The sequence below is a fragment of the Salmo salar genome, chromosome 03 (genome assembly GCF_965601325.2).
Source record: "Salmo salar chromosome 03, fSalSal1, whole genome shotgun sequence".
NCBI classification, from domain to species: Eukaryota; Metazoa; Chordata; class Actinopteri; order Salmoniformes; family Salmonidae; genus Salmo; species Salmo salar.
In genome coordinates, this window is record NC_138293.1 from 83,321,091 (window position 1) to 83,343,312 (window position 22,222).

Consider the following 22,222-nt stretch of genomic DNA (forward strand, 5'->3'; position numbering starts at 1 on the left):
ATAAAACATTAACAGAGTAGTGCTCAGGCAGTAGTCTCACTGACAGTCAGTCTCTCACTGATATGTTCTCTCCCTGACACTAGTGGCTCCAATGGGAGGGAGTTGAGGCCTTCAGACTTCAGACACAAACAGACTATAGAAAGAGAGGAGCTCAGGGAATACTGGTGTGCATGGGTGTTACATTCTCAAAAGTTCCACTTCCAGAAGTTTCAGGTAGGCAGTCTATGTTAATCTGTCTGATAAGAGGCATTAGTCTAGCTAGCTGGCATTTCTTCCACATGCATGTCCTTGTCTGAACCTAAAGAGGATTGCCTGCATGCCATTCAGTTGTCACCATGTCTGACTTCCTACACTAACACAATACACAAAGGCAATAGTAATTTGTTACTTGGTAGCCTTCACACTCAAATTACACAACGCTTCAAGTAGGCAGTGGAAGTTGTAATGGAGGCGAGGGACTGATATCTCAAAAGACATGGGGCATTTTTTTTCCTGGATTGTACTGAAATAGTGTTCTCCCAGGACTTCAGACAGCTAGCCAGTAGACAGTCATACCGGACCTGTTAACCACTGTGACTGGAACACAAGACACCCCAGTGTTCAGTCAAGCAGAATAGAGTGACTGGGGCTGCGAGTGAGAGTCTCAGTGTGTGTGTGTGTGTGTGTGTGTGTGTGTGTGTGTGTGTGTGTGTGTGTGCCAAAGCCTGAGTGTATGTGGGCATGAGGAATGTGAGAGACAGAAAGGGAGAGAAAAAAGATAGAGAAAGGGGAAGCAGAAGAATGAGTCAGGGAAGAGGAAAGAATTGTAGGTTTCAATCCCTCCAGTTGTTCCTAAAGGTCACAGCACTCAACCAATTTCAGGAGAGTCAACAACAACTTTTCTCTCATTAAACTCAAAGAAAAGTTAACGCTAATTAGTAAAAAAGGACATTTTCTCAGTCCATTCTAACTGCACTGCAGCTTGACCCTGTGCTTGTCTCAACTGCATGTGTGATGTGTGCCATGTAGAGAGTTTGAGAGCAGAGACAAGACAAATGTCTGTTGTTCACTATAACTAATGGACAATAAAGTTGTATTGTATTTGTGCACATCATTTGTATGTTATTTTTGAGTGTGATAAGAGGTTTGTGCGAGTGACTTGTTCAGTCAATCAGTAAGGCAGCCAGTGAGCCCGTCTTTCAGCCAGTGAGTCCGTCTTTCAGCCAGCCAGTCAATCAGTCACCCGGCCAGTCAATCAGTCACCCAGCCAGTCAATCAGTCACCCAGCCAGTCAATCAGTCACCCAGCCAGTCAATCAGTCACCCAGCCAGTCAATCAGTCACCCAGCCTGTCCGTCTTTCACCCAGCCTGTCCGTCTTTCACCCAGCCTGTCCGTCTTTCACCCAGCCTGTCCGTCTTTCACCCAGCCTGTCCGTCTTTCACCCAGCCTGTCCGTCTTTCACCCAGCCTGTCCGTCTTTCACCCAGCCTGTCCGTCTTTCAGCCAGTGAGCCAATCAGTCACCCAGCCTTTCAGCCAGTCAGTCACCCAGCCTTTCAGCCAGTCAGTCACCCAGCCTTTCAGCCAGTCAGTCAGTCCGTCTTTCAGCCAGTCAGTCAGTCCGTCTTTCAGCCAGTGAGCCCGTCTTTCAGCCAGTGAGCCCGTCTTTCAGCCAGTGAGCCCGTCTTTCAGCCAGTGAGCCCGTCTTTCAGCCAGTGAGCCCGTCTTTCAGCCAGTGAGCCCGTCTTTCAGCCAGCCAGCCAGTCAATCAGTCACCCAGCCAGTCAATCAGTCACCCAGCCAGTCAATCAGTCACCCAGCCAGTCAATCAGTCACCCAGCCAGTCAATCAGTCACCCAGCCAGTCAATCAGTCACCCAGCCAGTCAATCAGTCACCCAGCCAGTCAATCAGTCACCCAGCCTGTCCGTCTTTCAGCCAGTGAGCCCGTCTTTCAGCCAGTGAGCCCGTCTTTCAGCCAGTGAGCCCGTCTTTCAGCCAGTGAGCCCGTCTTTCAGCCAGCCAATCAGTCACCCAGCCTTTCCGTCAGTCAGTCAGTCAGTCAGTCAAGTGAAAGTGTTGAGTATTCTGATGTAGTCTGTAGCTCACCCTTCCTCCGTCTCATTGATGATGTCACAGATCTCCATGTTGAGGGTCCAGTCCTCAGCCTGCAGGCCGCCATCCGTGGCCTTCTCTGGAAAAGACAACAGGAAGTAAACAAGCCTGCTGATTGGACCAAGGAGGACACTAAGTAGTAGGAAGTTTCCCCGAGACGAGCGGTGAGCAACACCTAACCCCATAGGAATAACCGGTACAGCCCAAAAAGGATGAACCACCCCTTTGGGACTGGTTCCTACCTAGGTTTCTTCCTTCTAGGGAGTTCTTCCTGGTGCTTTCACTTCTGCTTTTCTTGCTCTGTGGGGTCTAGGCTGGGCAGCTTGTGACAAATGCTGATGTAAAATAAATAAAATAAATGAGGCCTAATTGATTGATTGACAAGATGGGAGATGTAAAACAGGTTTTATAACAGACCTAGAGTCAGTACTCTGCCAAACCACTGTCCACTAAGCCTTGGGCTATATTTCAGTCTGACTGCGCTGTGACCTGTCCCCTTACCTCAACAAGCCGCACTAATTAGCCTAAACTCCATGGCTTATGTAACATTACTGTGGGCATGAGAAAAAGTTGTGTAACCAAGCACGTAAAAAAGAGATAATAGTAACAGGTTTTCTGTAGTAAGCCAATCTCTCGGTCTTGATGTGTCTCGTTTGATAACTGTAGTGTAGGCCTAGGCATTTTCAGATGTTAAAAATGCATTCTTCCTCCCTTCCTGGACGTAGGTTGATGTCTGATGATCTAACATGCTTGGATAGGTGTGAGCAAGGCTTCCACTGTGGTGATTTCACCAATCACCTCATGTGTGATGTATTTTAACCTATTCAAACAGGATCATGGGTGTTCTCTGCATTGTCTTATAGAGGGAAGTAATGGAGGGAAACATGTGACAGGATTTGGGCTATTGGCTTTTCAACACAGTCAGTAACATTGAAGTTTTATAATGACATAATTGAGCTGAAGTCTGGAAGTCCACTACCACTGGTGTCGACCAATTACCGTGCTGAATTCATCCCTCCATGAAACAGGATTAAAGAACTGTGTGTCCTACATGGAACACAACTCCCTTTGAGCCCTGGTCGAAAGTAGTGCACTACATAGAGAATGGGGTGTAATTTGGGATGCAGACCTAGTCTCACTCCTGTTCTTGGCTGGCAGAAAATAAGGAAACTGAGCCAGCAAGAGCTAAAGGGATTTAGAGTCAAAACACAGAGTTAAGAGTTAAAATGTTTAAAAGTTAGTCATGATGACTAGACTAGCTCTAGGTTAGCTCATGGCTCAGTCACTCAAAACATTTCCACCTCCAGCCCAGGGGCTCAGAGCAGTGTGGCATGCCCAGGCCAGGGACCTCTCTCTGGGGCTATGTGTCCTGTTCTGGCCTGGGCAGCCTGGAGGTTCATGATCTCTACCTCCCCTCTCCTTCCAACCCATCAGATCACAGTCTACCACTGAGGCCACTGTGTGTGAATGACTAATGCTTTTGGTGTCTGTTTCTCTCCTTTCAATCACACAGTATGAGAACACACACACACACACACACACACACTTTTATTCTTTTTAACACACCGCCTCTCTAATCTAAATATTACTCAAATAAAGTATTTCCTGTGTACACACAGACAGTATTCTGCTAACAACATGTCAGAACATGAGAAGCCAAGGTAAACAGCATGACACGGTGTTTAGCTGCTCAGGCCCAGTGTGTGAACAGCAGAGCATTAAGTGTTGTTAAGTCTTAACCACTGCTATCTCCACTGGCACGCCCCACGTAATCTCCTCAAGTGGATTGGAAAGCGGACAGGCAGGGAGAGAGAGGAAAAGACGGAGGGAGAAAGACGAAAATGAAAGAGAAGGAAAGGACCAGACCTAGTTAGGGATGTTGTGGTCATGAGATTTTGTCCAACGTTGATTGGGAAGTAAATAATTGCCGGTCTCACGGGAATTGACCTTTAATTAACAAACACATTTAGCATCTCCTGGCTTCCTCACATAGCCTACAACTTGAAAGTTACACGCTGCGCATGTATGCCAGTTAGGCTCTACACCCGTTGTAAAGCGGATGTATGTGCTTCATTTTAAGGCGTTATTTGCCCACTTTAGTTGTGATATAAACCTTAACAAAACATATAGGCCTATGGGCTAGGCTACATGAGGTGTGCGACAATGATTTGAAAAAGTTGCACAAAAAAAGGCATGTGCTGTTTCTTGCCTTACTGCACACAAGCTGGGCATCATTTACAAGTGATTTCACTACACCCGCAATAACATCTGCTAAATATGTGTTTGTGACCAATAAAACTTGATCATTCACAAGTGGTATGCTAATATTGTCAATAGAAAAGTTTGTGGTCATATGCACAACCTTAAAAACATAGGTGCTGGGCTAATAAAGGATTCTAGTACAGAACAAGAAGGCCTGCACACCTTTAAAGCTCCCAATTCACCGCTTTATTGACAACGTTTTGATCTGAAACGAATCTTCATCAGGTCAAACACACTGAGTGTCCACATCCCAAAATATCCACATTTCACCTCACATTGTGGACATGACGCATGGTGGATGCAACAAACGTGTATCTCTAATAATTAAATATTAAATGAGTACATGTGATGGTTCCAGAACATAATATACATTTAAAAAATGACCAAGTGGGTAACCTGGAAGGCAAGACAAATCAAAGTGAAGTAACATATTCAGGTAACAAATGGTCTGATATCAAACTCTCGATTCAGACCTCTAGGAGACATGGTGCACAAACGGGGAATCCAAAACAATTCTCTTAATAATACATTATCAGTATCTCCACCCCTCCTAGGAGTCTTATAACATGTTCCATGCATCTCAAAGAGCTAACGTTGTGACGAGACTCCATGAAATGCGCAGCCACAGGGTTTCTCTGGTCATGGGATCTGATATTACTCCTGGGTTCTGCTATCCTTATTTTCAGAGCTCGTTGTGTTTTTTCCTACATAGCATAGACCACAAATACACTTGATCAGATATATCACATGTTTTGTGGAACATGTAATGATGCCCTTAATCTTAATGGCCTTGCCCGTAATAGGGTGACTGTGCATTTGTTCGTGAAGTTACATTTGGTGCATCCGCCACATCTATAGTTACCGTCCGGCACATTGTCTACAAAGTTACTGCGTGGCACTGGTGGAAGATCAGACCTCACCACCATGTGACTGATGTTGGCGGGCGTCTGAAGACTACCCTCGTGGGTTCTTTAGACGTCTTTTCCCAGTTGTGGATCAGTGCTCAAGATGTGCCAATGTTTTTAATAATGTGGTTGAACTGTTTACCAAGTGGGGAGTACTGAAGGAAGCGTTGGTCAGGAGAGCGGGGAGGTTTGGGCGTGAGGCTGTCATCCTGGGTCATATTTTTATAACGTTCCCTTGCGTCATGCAGCCATTCCTCTGGGTAACCCCGCTGTCTGAAACGCTCATCCAGATGGTCGGTTTGTTTGACATAGTCACTCCGTGTACTACAAATCCTACATATGCGACTGTATTGGCTAATGGGGAAGGTATTTTTTTTAGGGGTGTAGGGTGGAAGCTGTCTCCGCGTAATAGGGAATTTCTGTCAATCGGCTTCCTGTATAGATATAGTAGGCCTTACCTATAGAAAACTGATGGGATCCTCCTCTTTTTAATAGAGGCCATCAAATCTCTTTTCTCACGCAATTGCATAGCCTATAGAAATGTTGCGCAACATGAGCTTATGGGCTCACGTGTAATTTTGATTCGATTTTTGATTACATTTGCATTGATGTCAGAGTGATTAGAGGGACAATAGAGTGCTGAGTACCAGGCAGTTAGCAAGTTTGGTAGGCTACTAATGACCATCAGCAGCATCAGCGCTTGGAGAAGGCTAATTACTGTGACTAAACGGTCATGTGGAATTTGACTGCCCTCATGACCACCGGTGTGGCGGTAATATAGTCACCCTAACAGCCCCGTTCAGAGTCATCCTTTTTGAGGCCTCTATTCATGGAACAAGACAGACATTACAACCAGAGCTTTGCAAAATAGAAGAGAGACTGATTGGGTGCGAGTTCAACCCAGGCTCCACCCCATGGAGTGAAACCAGTCACGTGGATACACAGGCGGAAGGCTGTGCCATCCACTGCCAACTCCACAAATATATATCTCTCTCTCTCTCTCTCTCTCTCTCTCTCTCTCTCTCTCTCTCTCTCTTCTCTCTCTCTCTCTCTCTCTCTCTCTCTCTCTCTCTCTCTCTCTCTCTCTCTCTCTCTCTCTCTCTCTCTCTCTCTCTCTCTCTCTCTCTCTCTCTCTCTCTCTCTCTCTCTCTCTCTCTCTCTCTCTCTCTCTCTCTCTCTCTCTCTCTCTCTCTCTCCTCTCTCTCTCTCTCTCTCTCTCTCCTCTCTCTCTCTCTCTATATATATATATATATATAATATATATATATATATATATATATATATATATATATATATATATATATATATAGCTCCGAGATAGACATTTGAAATTGGCTCATTATATGACCCAAACATGTATCCATGGTTACCGAACTATTCCTCTGTCTTTTCAACATCTCGTCATAGAGGGCTTATTACCAGAGAGCGCTCCAACCCATTAGGGACAAATCCATGGGCCTGCTAGCTACACTAACCCTTCCACTAATGGAGATGGCAGGCAGATTGTTTCTGTTTCCTCCAGGATGTCTAGCTGCTTTCCCTCTATGATGGTCTCCGTCTCTTCAGCAGCTAAAGGGAAAGAGATGGAGTCAGCATCTAGGCCAACTGTAGTCTGAGACAGAGTAGTTTCACTAGTATCAAACCTCAAGCCACACACACACACAACGCAAACAAACACACCATCCACACATCCCAACATAACATGCACACACACTGCAAACATAAACACACACTCGCTAACACACACAACATACACCCAGCCTCTCTCTCTCTCATCATGTCCACCCCCTGCCTGTCAGGCCACTTAAGGCAATGAGAAAGGACAATTAAGATGCACAAAGCAAACCTCATCAGTAGGGTTGCTGCCTGTTCTGTTGCCCTGTCTCTGAGTCTCCATTTCCTCTGTGAGAAGTGAACCTGATCCCTTTCCCCTGTCCTGCTGCTGCTGTACTGTGGTGTTGGGTACCACTCTCACCACCAGCACTGTATCCACACGGACAGACAGAAGGCCTTTATGGACAGCACAGTACAGCACAGTACAGTGAGCACTCAACCAGAGAGATGACACACTGGAGCAGATGATTTAAAGCTAGTAGCTCCTAAAGAAATTAAAGATCCACTCCGCTGCTCGCTGGGCATAGTGTGCAGTGACCTGAGCAGACCGCTCTCTGAGCTGACAATGATGATGATGGTAGTAGTGACTTAGCCTAGCTGGTGTGATGGTGTTCAGCGGTGGCCATCTAGGATGACTTGGCACCAAGCTGGCTGGGGAAGCAGGCCAGTGGGCAGGGGCCACACCCTGGCCTGTAGGCTACACTCACAGCAATGAAAGACCTTTCTTCTGCACCTCCTCAGACCAACTTCCTTCTAGCCTGGTCCCAGATTGTGACCATGATGACCAATGGAGTAGATAAGGCAGTACAAATATATCTGGAACCAGGCTATCTTCCTTCCTCCAGAGTATACCCATGATATGTTCCCATTCGATATCACACAGATGCATGACTAGGGGCTAATAAACTGTGGCTATTAGCAGCTTCAGACATCGATATCTCACCTTCGGAAAAAGGCCTGACCATGACAAACTGGACTGAATGCATGGGAAACTGTTTGTGCAATATGCCTGGGTGACATCCTAGGAGATTCTCTCAGAGACAATGCAGAGAGGACAGCTTACCCCCTACCTTGTCTTCTGTCTAGTTTGTTAGGCTAGACAAGATCTCAACTGAGCAGTAAGGATGCAGTACTAAAGACCTTTATAACATAGGATAGTTATGGTTGTAGCTAAGGCCTTGAGCAGTAAGGATACAGTACTAAAGACCTTTATAACATAGGATAGTTATGGTTGTAGCTAAGGCCTTGAGCAGTAAGGATACAGTACTAAAGACCTTTATAACATAGGATAGTTATGGTTGTAGCTAAGGCCTTGAACAGTAAGGATACAGTACCAGGGCCTAAAATTAACACCTGCGGGTAGATTTTGTCATTGGTGGGTAAAATGTCTATTTCACCAGCCACCTTGGCGGGTAGTCAGGGCTCCACAGTGCGAGCATTTCACTCGCATTTGTGATTAAAAAAAGTCAATTTCGATCACATTTATAGTAAAATAAATGCTCCAGTAGCTTTTTTCAAAGTATTTCTGTCGTTTTGTTTCATAGCTGGTAATTTAAGTCTATGAACTACGAATCCTATATAGGCTATTCCATCTTGCGCTGGAACACTACCTGGCTGGGTGCATGCGAAGAGCTGAGCGAAAGGTGAATTTTTAGAAGTGAATTTTTAGAAGCGCTGCACACAGGCATAAAAATTGGTCTAATTTACTTGACCCGAAAGTCTACTGAAGTGAGACTTGTCCTTGTCCATTTACATTGTGTTGTTCACAGGCTAGGTTGTTTTTCTATGTTTGAGTTCCAATTGCAAGGGAAGAGAAAACAACGCCTCTCCTAGTCAGACTCAATCACAGGCTCAAACATGACTCTAGTCGCGCTACCACGGTAACCTCCCACCCTTAAATGAGCAGGGGAAAATGTTTGTCTCATCTGTGATAGTTTGGTTTAATGACTCAGGTCACCAAAAAATGAAATTAAACAATATAACACATTATTTCTTACTAATAATACATTTATTGTTTTAGAAACATTAAAGCATGCTCATCTGTTTTTTTTTTTGTGTTTTGTTGGTATAATTTTAGCAGGGGAAAAAAATCTGAGTGGCTGGTAGATTTTTTATTATAAACTGAGTGGTTCGAGCACTGAATGCTGATTGGCTGAAAGCCGTGATTGGCTAAAAGCCTTGGTATATCAGACCAATAAGGTACCTCGGGTGTTTGTGGTATATTGCCAATAACGGCAAGGGCTGTATCCAGGCACTCCGCGTTGCGTCATGCATAAGAACAGCCCTTATCCGTGGTATATTGGCCATATACCACACCCCCTCGGGCCTTATTGTTTAAATCTACCTGCCACAGTGGCTGGTGGACCAAAAAGTGAATTGTATGCCCTGTACAGTACTAAGATCTTCATAAAATAGAATAATTATGGTTGTAGCAACAGCCTTGAGCTGTAAGAATACTGTACAAAGACCTTTATGACATAGGATATTGATATAGTTGTAGCTAATGTCTTTATAAAACATTTATAGCCTAACTATTCTATCCACTGAGCCCTGGTTAGTATTCTGCCATGTTCCATTGTTCGTGCAATTGCCAATCCAATAGTTTTGCTGTGGATGTAGACGTGCTGTTAGATAATCAGTGACTCTATCAATGAAGGACACAGTCCCTGCCTGAGGGTACATAGGCCCAGTAGAGTCCTACCTAGCCTCAGTCCAGTCCCATCCAATCATCACAACCACATCTTATCTCAGCCCAGTCCCATCCAATCATCACAACCACATCTTATCTCAGCCCAGCCACACTCTCCTTCTGGCCAGACTACACTTTATCACAGAGTCTGCACCACCTGGGGTTGGAAACAGTCCATTGTATTACATTTTATATTATTAACCTTTATTTAACCTGGGGAACCCATTGGGACCAGGGTCTCATTTCCAATGGTGCCCTGAGAACAACAGTTGAAGCAATGTGAGAAACCATTCAACCAAATTACAGATACAACATTTCAAATGAATTACATTACATTCAAAAGGGCAGTACTAACAAATATATACGATCAATAACAACAAGAGCCCAAAATTTACAATTTGGGACCAAATAATCAAGTTTTAGAGTGACCTGTAGGTCATTCCAGGACGGAGGGCCATAGTAACTGAAAGCAGTCTTCCCTAACTCAGAGGGGACCCGCGGAACCTCTAGTACTAACCAGGAGACTGAGTCTTATAGTTACTAGATTTCCAATTTAGAAGTGAGGTAGTATGGGAGTTTCTGGAGAAGTGCTTTATATATGAGTAATAGCCAATGTTGGGCCCTTCTGGTAGTCAGAGACTCTCAGGCAACTATATAAGAAACAATGATGCTTATGGAAATTATCACCAGTGATAAAACACAAGGCTGTATATAGCCTCAGAACTTAGAAGTCCACACTTGTTAATAAACAGCCCTCAAAAGCAGCAAGCCTATAACAACGCTATTTTTTTAATTTAACCTTTAACTTATAATATGGAGGTGCTATAGAAGTTGTCAAATAGCCTAGACCCCCCTCACCTAGAAGTGAAAAACCATTCCTGCTTTACCACATCTAGACCAATCCCAACCGCAGGGATCACTCAGTTATTATCCTTCTGTTATCTCCCAAAATCCCAGGCCGGGAGCAGGGCCTGGAGAAATGTCCACAGACTGAGCCAGTCACACCTGTTGCAGGGGTAAACAAACTAGGCTAACTGAGCCTTATGATATTATGACTGTGATTATAAAAGCCTTAGAGCTGTTCGTAAAGCTAACTGTCATGGTTATTAGTACAGTAGATAGAAGATCTATGCACACTACACAGTGGACCAAGCCTATCAAATCAGGCATTCCCTATCCATATATTTTGCGTTATGTAAGCCACATTATGTGTGGCTTACTGACGCTCACTCGCACGTGAAGCCCTGGACCAGAGCTACTATAAACCATACAGACAGGGTGGAAAATAAAAGCCTGAAGGTAGTAACAGGTAGTACACAAAATGCAACTTCCATTAGGTATTGGGCTAAACAGGAACACAGAAGAGCTTCTAACAGGTTACTTTTCTTATGCCTTTAATGCCCATAAACACGTGAAGCTCCTCGTCCCAATGACAGAGCAGGAAACTGCCCGGAAAAAGCTATGTCTTTAGGAGCTGCAGGAGGGAGGGCACTGGGGGGAAGGGGGAACTTTGAGGGAAGCTACAGGGGGATGTCGGCTAGCTTCCTCATCACCATTCATTACAATCCCAACTGACCAAACTACTACCCTAACAACAGAGCCCATGGAAAAGAATTGTGCATGGTTTAGTGGCAGCAGGTAGCCTAGTGGTTAGAACGTTGGGCCAGTAACCCCAAGCTGACAAGGTAAAAATCTGTTGTTCTGTCCCTGAACAAGGCAGTTAACCCACTGTTCCCCAGTAGGCCGTCACTGTAAATAAGAATTTGTTCTTAACTGACTTGCCTAGTTAAATAATAATCTAGGTCAGCTGTGTTTGTGTAATCAAATCAAATGTATTTATATAGCCCTTCTTACATCAGGTGATATCTCAAAGTGCTGTACAGAAACCCAGCCTAAAACCCCAAACAGCAAGCAATGCAGGTGTAGAAGCACAGAAAAGCTGTGCTTCTACACACAGAAAAGCTGGCAACATAGCCGCCTGTGGTTGACAATGCAAGTCACCAAATCACTTCTTGTAACAGAAGTGATTTACAATGACTCAGTGTTACTCAGTGTTACTGACAATGAATCATCTTTGAAGGGTGTTTTCCTAATGTGTCATCAGTATTTGTGAGAAAGCTCATTGTGATTTCTCTGCATTTTTCAGCATTGGTCAAATGACGTATCTTCCCGTTTATCCCCTTACATTATCAATGTCATGCCTGTACCACTGAGTGTGTGTACGAGCTTAAAGAATACAGACCAACTGTTCAAATGTGAATTCATTAATTAGTTTAAAAGCACTAGTCAGTATCATAAAAACACGAATTGGCAAATGAGACCGCACATCGTTATTGATAAACAATTTCAACTGAAAAACTGTTACCCAGCTGTTGTATCATTGCATTTCAAAACAAATGAGAATCCAGTAGAAAACTCCCTCGTTAAATCATTTCGCTTCATTTGGAGCAAATTTGTACTTTTCAGCAAATGTGCCACCCTGATTCCAGTTAGCTTAGCTAACGTTTGCATGGGCTAGCCGCGAACCGATATTTATAAGGTTACTGTAGCTGGTCGATGATGCTACAGCTAGCTAGCTTAGCTCGCTTCTGAATGCCGTACAATAACACAAGTCAACACTCAAACCATACATTATGGGTTTATAAGACCTGTTTAAACAGCATCTATAGCTGGTAACTTACCTAAGCACTGGCCCACAGGAGTGCTGTACGGATTGCCCAGTAAGAACTCCATCTTTATGACAACAAACAATACCCACAGAATGGCAGAAGCTGGAAGAGAGGCGCATTACCTGCAAGCCCCTCCCACTGAGCAACCACATTGGAAGATAAAACTGAGATATCAATCTGTATGGCTGGATTTATTGTCGATTAAAATGAGCAGCTATCCAGGGTATGTTCACCACCAACACTAAAGATAGCTATCTATGCACAAGATCCAAGCCCTTGCTGGATGTGATCGATTTTAACGTTACTGTTCATGTTATGTATCGTCTGTATCACAACCTACAGTGATCGGGAGTCCCATAGGGCAGCGCACAATTGGCCCAGCGTCGTCCGGGTTTGGCCGGTGTAGGCCGTCATTGTAAATAATAATTTGTTCTTAACTTACTTGCCAAGTTAAATAAAGGTTACATTTAAAAAAAAAAATATATATATATATATATATATATATATATATATTAAAATAAAGTATTGTTGTTTGGGGACAATACTTTAAACCTTTCCCTACAATCTGTACTATCAAACTATTGTTGTTGTTTGAGTGAATTGATTCTGAATATCCAGATCATTTCCAACATACTGCACTCGATGGGATACATTAGCTAGATAAACTGTGGGTTACATGGCATCATTCAGGAAATCCTGACCAATACAGCTCTGATCCTGACTAGAAGAGATAAACATTTATGATCCCCTTGATTCTAATAATTGTAATTTAAGTACATAATATTCGCAAATAAATCTCATAGTAAGGCTTACATTGGTTCGCATAGTGCAAATCGCATATAGCATCTGTATCCTCTGTGAAACGGTTGAAAATGGCTTAGCTATCAACTTTTCCGTGTTCAATGTAGCCTAGTCCTGCTGCCTGGTTGCTAGGCAACAGTATACATCTTTGCGCAGCAGACGTGGGGTTGAAAGGTATGAGGCTGATAACATACATTTATTTTCAAATGACTTTGTTGTTTGGTTTTCTTGTGGTCTCGCAAAACAGCAGCTTGTGTGAGAGAGCAATCTGATACCTTTTTAATTTATCAGAAATTAGCTCACTCAGCTCTGGCTTGTTGTGTTGTGTTGCTGCTGAAAAAGTACTAACTACTATAAGCTAGCTAACGTTAAGTTATTGTACTATAGCTAGCTATATAAACGTTTGTTTACAATATTTATAGCTAGCCACCGTAGCTAACGTTAGCGAGTTAACCTAGCATAAATACATTATACACAGTTTGTGTTTATTTGTTATTGCAAAACAGCCACTCAACTCTACAAAGCTACGTACCTGGCAGGATTGTGATGACATTGAGACTCACTGTTTATCAATCAGAAAAACATTTGTTTAACCTACAACCACCGCCAGACAGTGGCATTGAATACAGCATTTGATATTGAGCTGCCCTTCTCTCCACAGTAACAGTACATGGTAGAGAGTCAGGGGATCCAGAGACATTAGCAGGATGAGCAGGCTATATGATACCGCAGAGCCCAGTTTGGTGGACGAGGAGCTGCTGCAGAAGGCAGTGGAGGAGCAAGGCCCTCAAGACCAGGCTGGGCAGATTGCCAAGGAGGAGGGCATCCAGTATGATGAAGTCTGCCAATTGCGCCTAGACTACAAGAGTAAGACATTTGACAGATGTTGATGTTCTTCATTCATTTGCATACTTTTTGGTGCAGGCATGTCATGTCCATTGTCCACAGAGACAAGGGCAATAGTTGCAGTGGAAATATTTTTTATTCCTTAATTTGTCCATATTTTTTACATTTTTGTCCATAGACATCCTGAAGATTGATCACCTGTGGCAGTTCACATCTCTGACCAAGCTACAACTGGACAATAACATCATTGAGAAGATTGAAGGACTGGGGTGCCTCACTAATCTGAAATGGCTAGGTAAGAAAGGTCTCTCACAGACCCTGAATATGTTCCACGTACAGTAAATGTTAGACAGATAATGTATATGTTAAACTGTATATAGCTAGATCAAGATGACTATATTGTTTTTCACTAAAAGACAAGCCCTTCACTGATACAAGGCTATTATGGCCTAATGATCAATATTATCTTTCTCTCCATCTCGTCTTCTCCTCTAGATCTGTCCTTCAATAACATTGAGGAGATCGAGGGGTTGGATTCTCTGGTGAAGCTGGAAGACTTTAGTCTCTACAACAACAGAATCTCTGTCATTGAGAACATGGACACACTCCTAAACCTACACGTTCTCTCTATTGGGAACAACTTCCTGGCTCAGTTGGAAAATGTGAGTAACATTCATACACTACCTAAATTTATTGTTTATGTTTCAAATTATGAATGTAAACTCTGAAATTGTATACTGTAGAATATTTGTGACAAAATATGTTATTTTCATGGTATGGGCTGGTATTGCATGTTTGCTGGACACTGTAGGAATTGCAATCAACCATATTGTCACGGTTGTCGTCGGTGAATGAGGACCAAAACGCAGCAGGTACGTGAATGCTCATCTTGATTTTTAATTATCTTCAAAAATGAACATACAAAATAACAAAACTAACAACTAACAAACAGTCTGCAAAGCATAGGCTCAACACAGAACAATCACCCACAAATCACACACACAAACACACCCTAATATATGGGACTCTCAATCAAAGGCAGATAGACAACACCTGCCTTCAACTGAGAGTCCCAACCCCAATTAACCAAACATAGAAACACACACACCAGACTAACCATAGAATACAAACACATAGACCATCAACCAAAAACCCGGAAATACTAAATCAAACACCCTTTACACAAACACACCACCCCGAACCACATAAAACAAATACCCTCTGCCACGTCCTGACCAAACTACAAAAACAATTAACCTTATACTGGCCAGGACGTGACACATATCCTCTGATTCCCAGGTGATCTACCTTAGAAAGTTCAAGAACCTGCGCACTCTCAACCTAGCTGGAAACCCCATCTGCAAAGAGGACCGCTACAAGATCTTTGTTGCTGCCTACCTTCCAGAGTTGGTTTACTTGGACTTCAGGCTATTGGATGAACAAACAGTGAGTGACAGAATAGGGTGAAATTGCCCCTTGACACTGATATTGGGTCAGTCTTGTAATCCCCCCACTAATGATTAAGGTTAGGATCGGGGAGGGGAAGCTGATCCTAGATCTGTACCTATTAGAAACACATCCCTGGCGCTAGAGCGACAGGCACAGGAGAACCAATGGGCTGACAAGGTTGTACAGTATATATATATGTGCTTGTATCCACACCAACATACCATAAGTCTTACAAAACACAAGTCTTACAAAATAAGAGATTTATGCCTAGGCTCAGGGACATTCCTGTCCTGATGAATTAAAGCATTGATGTAAACGAGAGCATTACCAAACGGTTAGTCATGGATTACAAACGTTTCCCCTGGGAATCAGACAGCTGAATAAGCACCATACTAAATGCAGAATCACAAAACTGCTGAACTGCCATACCTTTACACATCCCATCCATATTGTAACCACAGATTTAAAGAAAACAGTTCCAAAGGTCTAGTTTATACATTTTTCTCTGGATATACCATTAGTTTGTATGAATACATGAATACCTTGCTTTTTTCTTACTTACCAACCATTTGGGCGGGCATTGAACATTAAGTATTTCCTTTTGTAGCGAGAGCAGGCGTTTGGAAAATACCAGTATGCCATTAAGGAGATGCGCCACAATGAGGCCCAGGAGAGAAGGGCGATGGACGCTAGGCAAGAGCAAGAGGACGAGCTGCAGTTGCACAGGGTAACCTACGAAAAACCTACATTCAGAGCAAAGCATACATTCTACATCCATGTGTGCATTGAGCTTGAAATCATTGGGCAACTCTGCCATCTACTGTGTGTGTGTGTGTGTGTGTGTGTGTGTGTGTGTGTGTGTGTGTGTGTGTGTGTGTGTGTGTGTGTGTGTGTGTGTGTGTGTGTGTGTGTGTGTGTGGTGTGTGTGTGTGTGTGTGTGTGTGTGTTTTTGTCTTCCCTACCTACAGGATGCCTTTGTGGAGCTCTTGAATGGCCCATATCTGTTTGACAGCATGTACGCAGATGATGCAGAGGCAGCCAAGCTGGCCTACCTCCCCGGAGTGTCTCTACTACTAGAGACATATCCTTCTCCATACTCTGTTCTCACAGTGTCAGTCTATTTGGAGCATGCCTTCTCCCTTCGACAACTGGCCCTTGATTTGATGGATGGCTAAAAGCAGATGCAGGTGAAATAATAGTAGAATGATATATCTTATGTGATAATCTATGGTCTGAAGCCTGTAGAGATGATCCATGTCACGAAGCCTGTAGTGATGATCCATGGCCCGGAGCCTGTAGGGATGTTCCATGGCACGAAGCCTGTAGGGATTATCCATGGCAAGAAGCCTGTAGGAATGATCCATGGCCCGGAGCCTGTAGTGATGATCCATGGCCCGGAGCCTGTAGGGATGTTCCATGGCACGAAGCCTCCAGAGGTAATCCATGGCCCGGAGCCTGTAGAGATAATCCATGGCAAGAAGCCTGTAGGGATTATCCATGGTCCGGAGCCTGTAGAGATAATCCATGGCAAGAAGCCTGTAGGAATGATCCATGGCCCGGGGCCTGTAGAGATGATCCATGGAATGAAGCCTCCAGTGATGATCCATGGCGCGGAACCTGTAGAGACGATCCATGGCATGGAGCCTGCAGCAACGGTCCCTAGTCCGGAACCTATAATGACACTTCCCAGTCCGGAGCCTCCGGCGACGCTCCTCAGCCCGGAGCCTCCGGCGACGCTCCTCAGCCCGGAGCCTCCGGCGACGCTCCTCAGTCCGGAGCCTCCGGCGACGCTCCCCAGCCCGGAGCCTCCGGCGACGCTCCTCAGCCCGGAGCCTCCGGCGACGCTCCCCAGCCCGGAACCTCCGGCGACGCTCCGCAGACCGGAGCCTCCGGCGACGCTCCGCAGCCCGGAGCCTCCGGCGACGCTCCCCAGCCCGGAACCTCCGGCGACGCTCCCCAGCCCGGAGCCTCCGGCGGCAGCCCGGAGCCCGGAGCCTCCGGCGGCAGCCCGGAGCCCGGAGCCTCCGGCGGCGGCCCGGAGCCTCCGGCGGCGGCCCGGAGCCTCCCCGGCAATGATCTACAGTCCGGTTCCTCCCACGACGATCCACGGTCCGGTGTTATAGAAGCAGCAGGGGTTACGCCCCGAACCGGAGCCACCTCCGCTGCTGGAGGATCTGCTGGATGGTAAGGTTCTGGGTACCGCACTAGAACCGCCATAGACAATTGTCACCCTCCCTACCCTCCCTTTTTGTTTTGTGGTTTCTTTTGTTGTTGTTTTTTAGTTGCATACGGAGTCTGCACCTTTGGGGGGGGGGTACTGTCACGTCCTGACCCTTGTAAGATGTCATTTTCTATAGTAAAGTAAGTCAGGGCGTGACAGGGGGTGTTTTGGGTGGTTTTCTATGTTTTCTATTTCTATGTTTAAGTTCTAGTTTTTCTATGTTTTTTTGGGGGGGGTTGATCTCAAATTGGAGGCAGCTGGTCCTCGTTGCCTGTAATTGGAGATCATATTTAAGTTGGGGTTTTTTCTATTGTGTTTGTGGGTAGTTGTTTTTCTGTTTTGTTTTCTGTTTCGTTCACGTAACCTGACAGAACTGTTGACTGTCGTTTTGTTTCTTTTGTATAAGTGTTTGTTTTCATTCAAATATAATTATGAGCACGCAACACGCTGTGCCTTGGTCCCCTCTATACGACGCACGTTACACCTTTTTTTTTTCCATAGGACATAATCAAAGATTTTGAGAGGAACATTTCAGACATGGTTGCCGGATTCATTGAAGTTGTTCAAGGAATATATCCTCTGCTATCTTAGGTATTTATTTCAATATAACTACAAGTTGCATGTGTATTATAATGGTGTTACAGTGCACTGATGCAGTTATTCAAATCAGGGTCTGTATGTACCAAGCGTCTCAGAGTTAGAGTGCTGATTTAGGATCAGTTTTCCAATTAATAAGATGACATGGACAGGGAGGACCTGATCCTAGCTCAGCACTCCTACTCTGACACGCTTGATATACAGTGTACAGCCTCAGACAAAGTCTCCTTGACACAGACCCACTTTCGCCCAGTGCCGAGACTTAGAGAACCACCATCACGAGAAGCTACTGGAAATTGCTGTGGCAACCCTGGAGCGAGTGGCCAAGAATGAGCTGGAGGAGGATATGCCTGATGATGTCCGAATGGTCAGTGTCAGAAAATCCCTGTGTCTACAGCACATCCTATAGGCCATGGTCAAAAGTAGTGTACTATATAGGGAATAGGTGGCTATTTGAGACGCAGCCTAAATAGTGTTTCCCTACTCCTCTCTCAACCCTGTCTCTTATCTCCACAAACATTTTCAAATATTGTCAAAGACTCCAGCAACTCAAGTAATAGACTGTTCTCTCTGCTACCGCACGGCAAACTGTACCAGAGTGCCAAGTCTGGGATCAAAGGGCTCCTACCCCCAAGCCATAAGACTGCTAAATAGTTAACTAAATAGCTACCTGGACTATCTGCATTGACCCTTTTTGCACGAACTTTTTTTGACTCTATGCACACACACTGGACTCTACCCACACACTCACACATACTTACACTGACACTCCAAAACATACAGTGTATTCAGACCACTTGACTTTTTCCACATTTTGTTATGTTACGGTCCTATTCTAAAATGGATTCAATTATTTGTTTCCCTCATCAATCTACACACAATACTCCATAATGACAAAGCAAAAACAGGTTTTTATACATTTTTGAAAATGTATAAAAATAAACGGAAATATAACATTTACTCAGTACTTTGTTGAAGCACCTTTGGCAGCGATTACAGCCTCGAGTCTTCTTGGGTTTGACCCTACAAGCTTAGCATGCATGTATTTGGAGAGTTTCTCCCATTCTTCTCTGCAGATCCTCTCAAGCTCTGTCAGGTTGGATGGGGAGCGTCACTGCACAGCTATTTTCAGGTCTTTCCAGAGATGTTTGATCGGGTTCAAGTCCGGGCTCTGGCTGGGCCACTCAAGGACATTCAGAGACTTGTCCCGAAGCCACTCCTGCATTGTCTTGGCTGTGTACTTAGGGTCGTTGTCCTGTTGGAAGGTGAGCCTTCTCCCCAGTCTGAGGTCCTTAGCGCACTGGAGCAGGTTTTCATCAAGGATCTCTCTGTACTTTTCTACCAGTCTCTGCCGCTGAAAAACATCCCCACAGCATGATGCTGCCACCACCATGTTTCACCGTAGGGATGGTGCCAGGTTTCCTCCAGACGTGACACTTGGCATTCAGGTCAAAGAGTTCTTGTTTCTCATGGTCTGAGAGTCCTTTAGGTGCCTTTTGGCAAACTCCAAGTGGGCTGTGATGAGCCTTTCACTGAGGAGTGGCTTCCGTCTGGCCTCTCTACCATAAAGGCCTGATTGATGGAGTGCTGCAGAGATGGTTGTCCTTCTGGAAGGTTCTCCCATCTCCACAGAGGAACTCTGGAGCTCTGCCAGAGTGACCATCGGGTTCTTGGTCACCTCCTGACCAAGGCCCTTCTCCCTGATTGCTCAGTTTGGCCAGGCAGCCAGCTCTAGTTAGAGTCTTGGTGGTTCCAAATTTCTTCCATTTAAAAATGATGGAGGCCGCTCTGTTCTTGGGGACCTTCCATGCTGCCAACATTTTTTGGTACGCACCCCAGATCTGTGCCTTGACAAAATCCTGTCTCTGAGCTCTATGGACAATTCCTTCGACCTCAGGGCTTGGTTTTTGCTGTGACATGCACTGTCAACTGTGGGAGCTTATATAGACAGGTGTGTGCCTTTCCAAATAAAGTCAAATCAATTGAATTTACCACAGGTGGACTCCAATCAAGTTGAAGAAACATCTCAAGGATGATCAATGGAAACAGGATGCACCTGAGGTCAATTTCGAGTCTCATATTAAAGAGTCTGAATACTTATGTAAATAGGTATTTCTGTGGGTTTTTTAAAAAATACATTTGCTAAATGTTTGCTTTGTCATTATGGGGTATTATGTGTAGATTGATTTTTTATTTACTTAATCCATTTTAGAATAAGGCTGTAACATAACAAAATATGGATAAAGTTAATGGGTCTGAATACTTTCCGAATGCACTGAACACACTCACTTGCACATAACACTTCCACACAAGCACACATTTGCCACACACACACACTTCCACACTCATCATATTGTATTCTGCATTGTTGGGAAGCATTTCACTGTCATTTATGAAGCATGTGACAATTAAAATTTGATTTAATATTGTATGTGTACATGTTCATCCATATTGCACTCAAACCCACTGCACACAGTCCAACTGTATTCTGTTCTTACTGCTTTTCCACCCTTTCCTCTCTGACAACATTTCCACTGTCACTGCTATTGAAACTACAGATCTGCTATCTTAATTTAATCAGTCTGTTGTCACAGAGAATTTACCAGCGCAGGTTTAAAAAGTCTTCTAAAGTTTGTTATTGCCCTAACGAAAAATATGTCAACCCCTACAAAAAATGTATATTAATTATAATCCACATAATAATTAATATTTCCTGTTTCTGCAGGATTATTTTCTTGTTGTGAGAAGCAGGGTCAAATTAAGATCTGTAGCACCTCAGCAACACTTTCCCCAGTGGCACTCAGCAGTATCTTGATCCCACTGGTGCCATGGTGAAGTTTCCCCTAGGTACAGATTTCGGATCAGCTTTCCCTCCCTCAATCCTAACCTTACCCATTATGTTGAGAATGAAAAACTGACCCAAGATAAGTGTCTTGGGGTAATTTCACCCTGCATCATTCCTCTGTGTTACACAGTGTCTGTCTGTCCCCCATGCAGCTGTTTGTAGACAAGGACACAGTGATCAATGCAGTCAGCGCCTCCCACGACACCCACCTGCTGAAGATCGACAACCGTGAGGACGAGCTCATGATGCGCTGCAACAGCTGGATGAGTGCTCTGATGAAATCGGTAGGCAGGGGAATGCATGGAAATAGGATGACATAGATTGTATTTCTATGGGGAATGCGTTGAAATAGGATGACATACATTGTATTTCTATGGGGAAGGCAAGGCATTGCCACAAACACTCAGTATGACAGTTTCCAGTTTTCCACCATGAAGAATATTCTAACTTTGGGGTGTTTTCATTTGTTGTTGTTTTGTCTCTTATTCGCCTGTCCATGCAGGTACAAGATGAAGAGGTGAAGCGGAATCGCAAGCACATCTCAGAGATTCACAACTATATTGACTACGTAAGGGATCATCTGGATGAGATGCAACATGAGCACCATTGATTAAGAAGAGGGGAAAGGAAATATAGCAGAAGAAAGCATTCTAACACAGATTCACAAGCCTCAGGCATACAGCAAATGCCCGTATTTTCAAACTTACTTATTTCCATGAACCTGGGTTATATTGAATTGAGTCAAAATGAAGTTCATTATTTTAATGAATCCTCAGAGTTATTTCCCTTGTGTTCATTTCCAGAAACAGGCAGAAATGTTTGTCTATTCCTAACTGGTTCATATTTCAACACTCTAGGACAACTCTGCCATCTACTGTGTGTGTGTTGTGTTTTGTGTGTGTGCGTGCGTGCGTGCGTGAGGGAGGGAGAGTTATACACTGTTATACACTGTTATACACTGATACACTGTTCTTGCATAACCATCAACACCCAACCAAAACCATTCAACTAAACATGTTCTTATGTTTTGATTATAATCGTTGTATTCTACAATACATTTCAGAACGAATAGAAAGTAGGGCCCAAATATATACGTTTTCAACCTTAGTACAAAACTGCAAGAACGCTGATCATTCATATGGATTTTTCTAGTGGAAAGTAACGTACACATGTGCAAATACATGTCCCAGAATGCATTTCCGAAAACTATCCAATTACGTTTCGGTTCAAAGG

The 22,222-nt window shown here is 44.1% G+C and overlaps 2 protein-coding genes across 4 annotated transcripts in view; one reads left to right on the plus strand and one right to left on the minus strand.

Annotated features, from left to right (window-relative positions):
• LOC106593146 (TOM1-like protein 2) overlaps positions 1-12,386 on the minus strand; it is a 43,450-nt gene extending 31,064 nt beyond the window's left edge. For 2 of the 3 annotated variants that reach the window (XM_045715558.2, XM_082972810.1), the window contains exons 1-2: positions 12,243-12,386; positions 2,086-2,170 (exon numbers count right to left, since the gene is read on the minus strand). In XM_045715558.2, the coding sequence (XP_045571514.2) occupies positions 2,086-2,170; positions 12,243-12,294 (137 nt within the window). In that variant the 5' untranslated portion in view covers positions 12,295-12,386. The remainder of the gene's footprint in view (positions 1-2,085; positions 2,171-12,242) is intronic. The other variant, XM_045715563.2, reaches the window with a different exon arrangement.
• A 640-nt stretch (positions 12,387-13,026) lies between these two features.
• LOC106606618 (dynein regulatory complex subunit 3-like) lies at positions 13,027-22,160 on the plus strand. Its single transcript, XM_082973130.1, has 12 exons — positions 13,027-13,205; positions 13,693-13,898; positions 14,056-14,172; positions 14,373-14,539; positions 15,177-15,323; positions 15,934-16,053; positions 16,295-16,496; positions 17,609-17,619; positions 18,049-18,119; positions 18,388-18,511; positions 21,142-21,273; positions 21,492-22,160. The coding sequence occupies exons 2-12, from the start codon at positions 13,739-13,741 to the stop codon at positions 21,597-21,599; spliced, it is 1,359 nt and encodes a 452-aa protein (XP_082829256.1). The 5' UTR covers positions 13,027-13,205; positions 13,693-13,738; the 3' UTR covers positions 21,600-22,160.
• Positions 22,161-22,222: the final 62 nt, after the last annotated feature.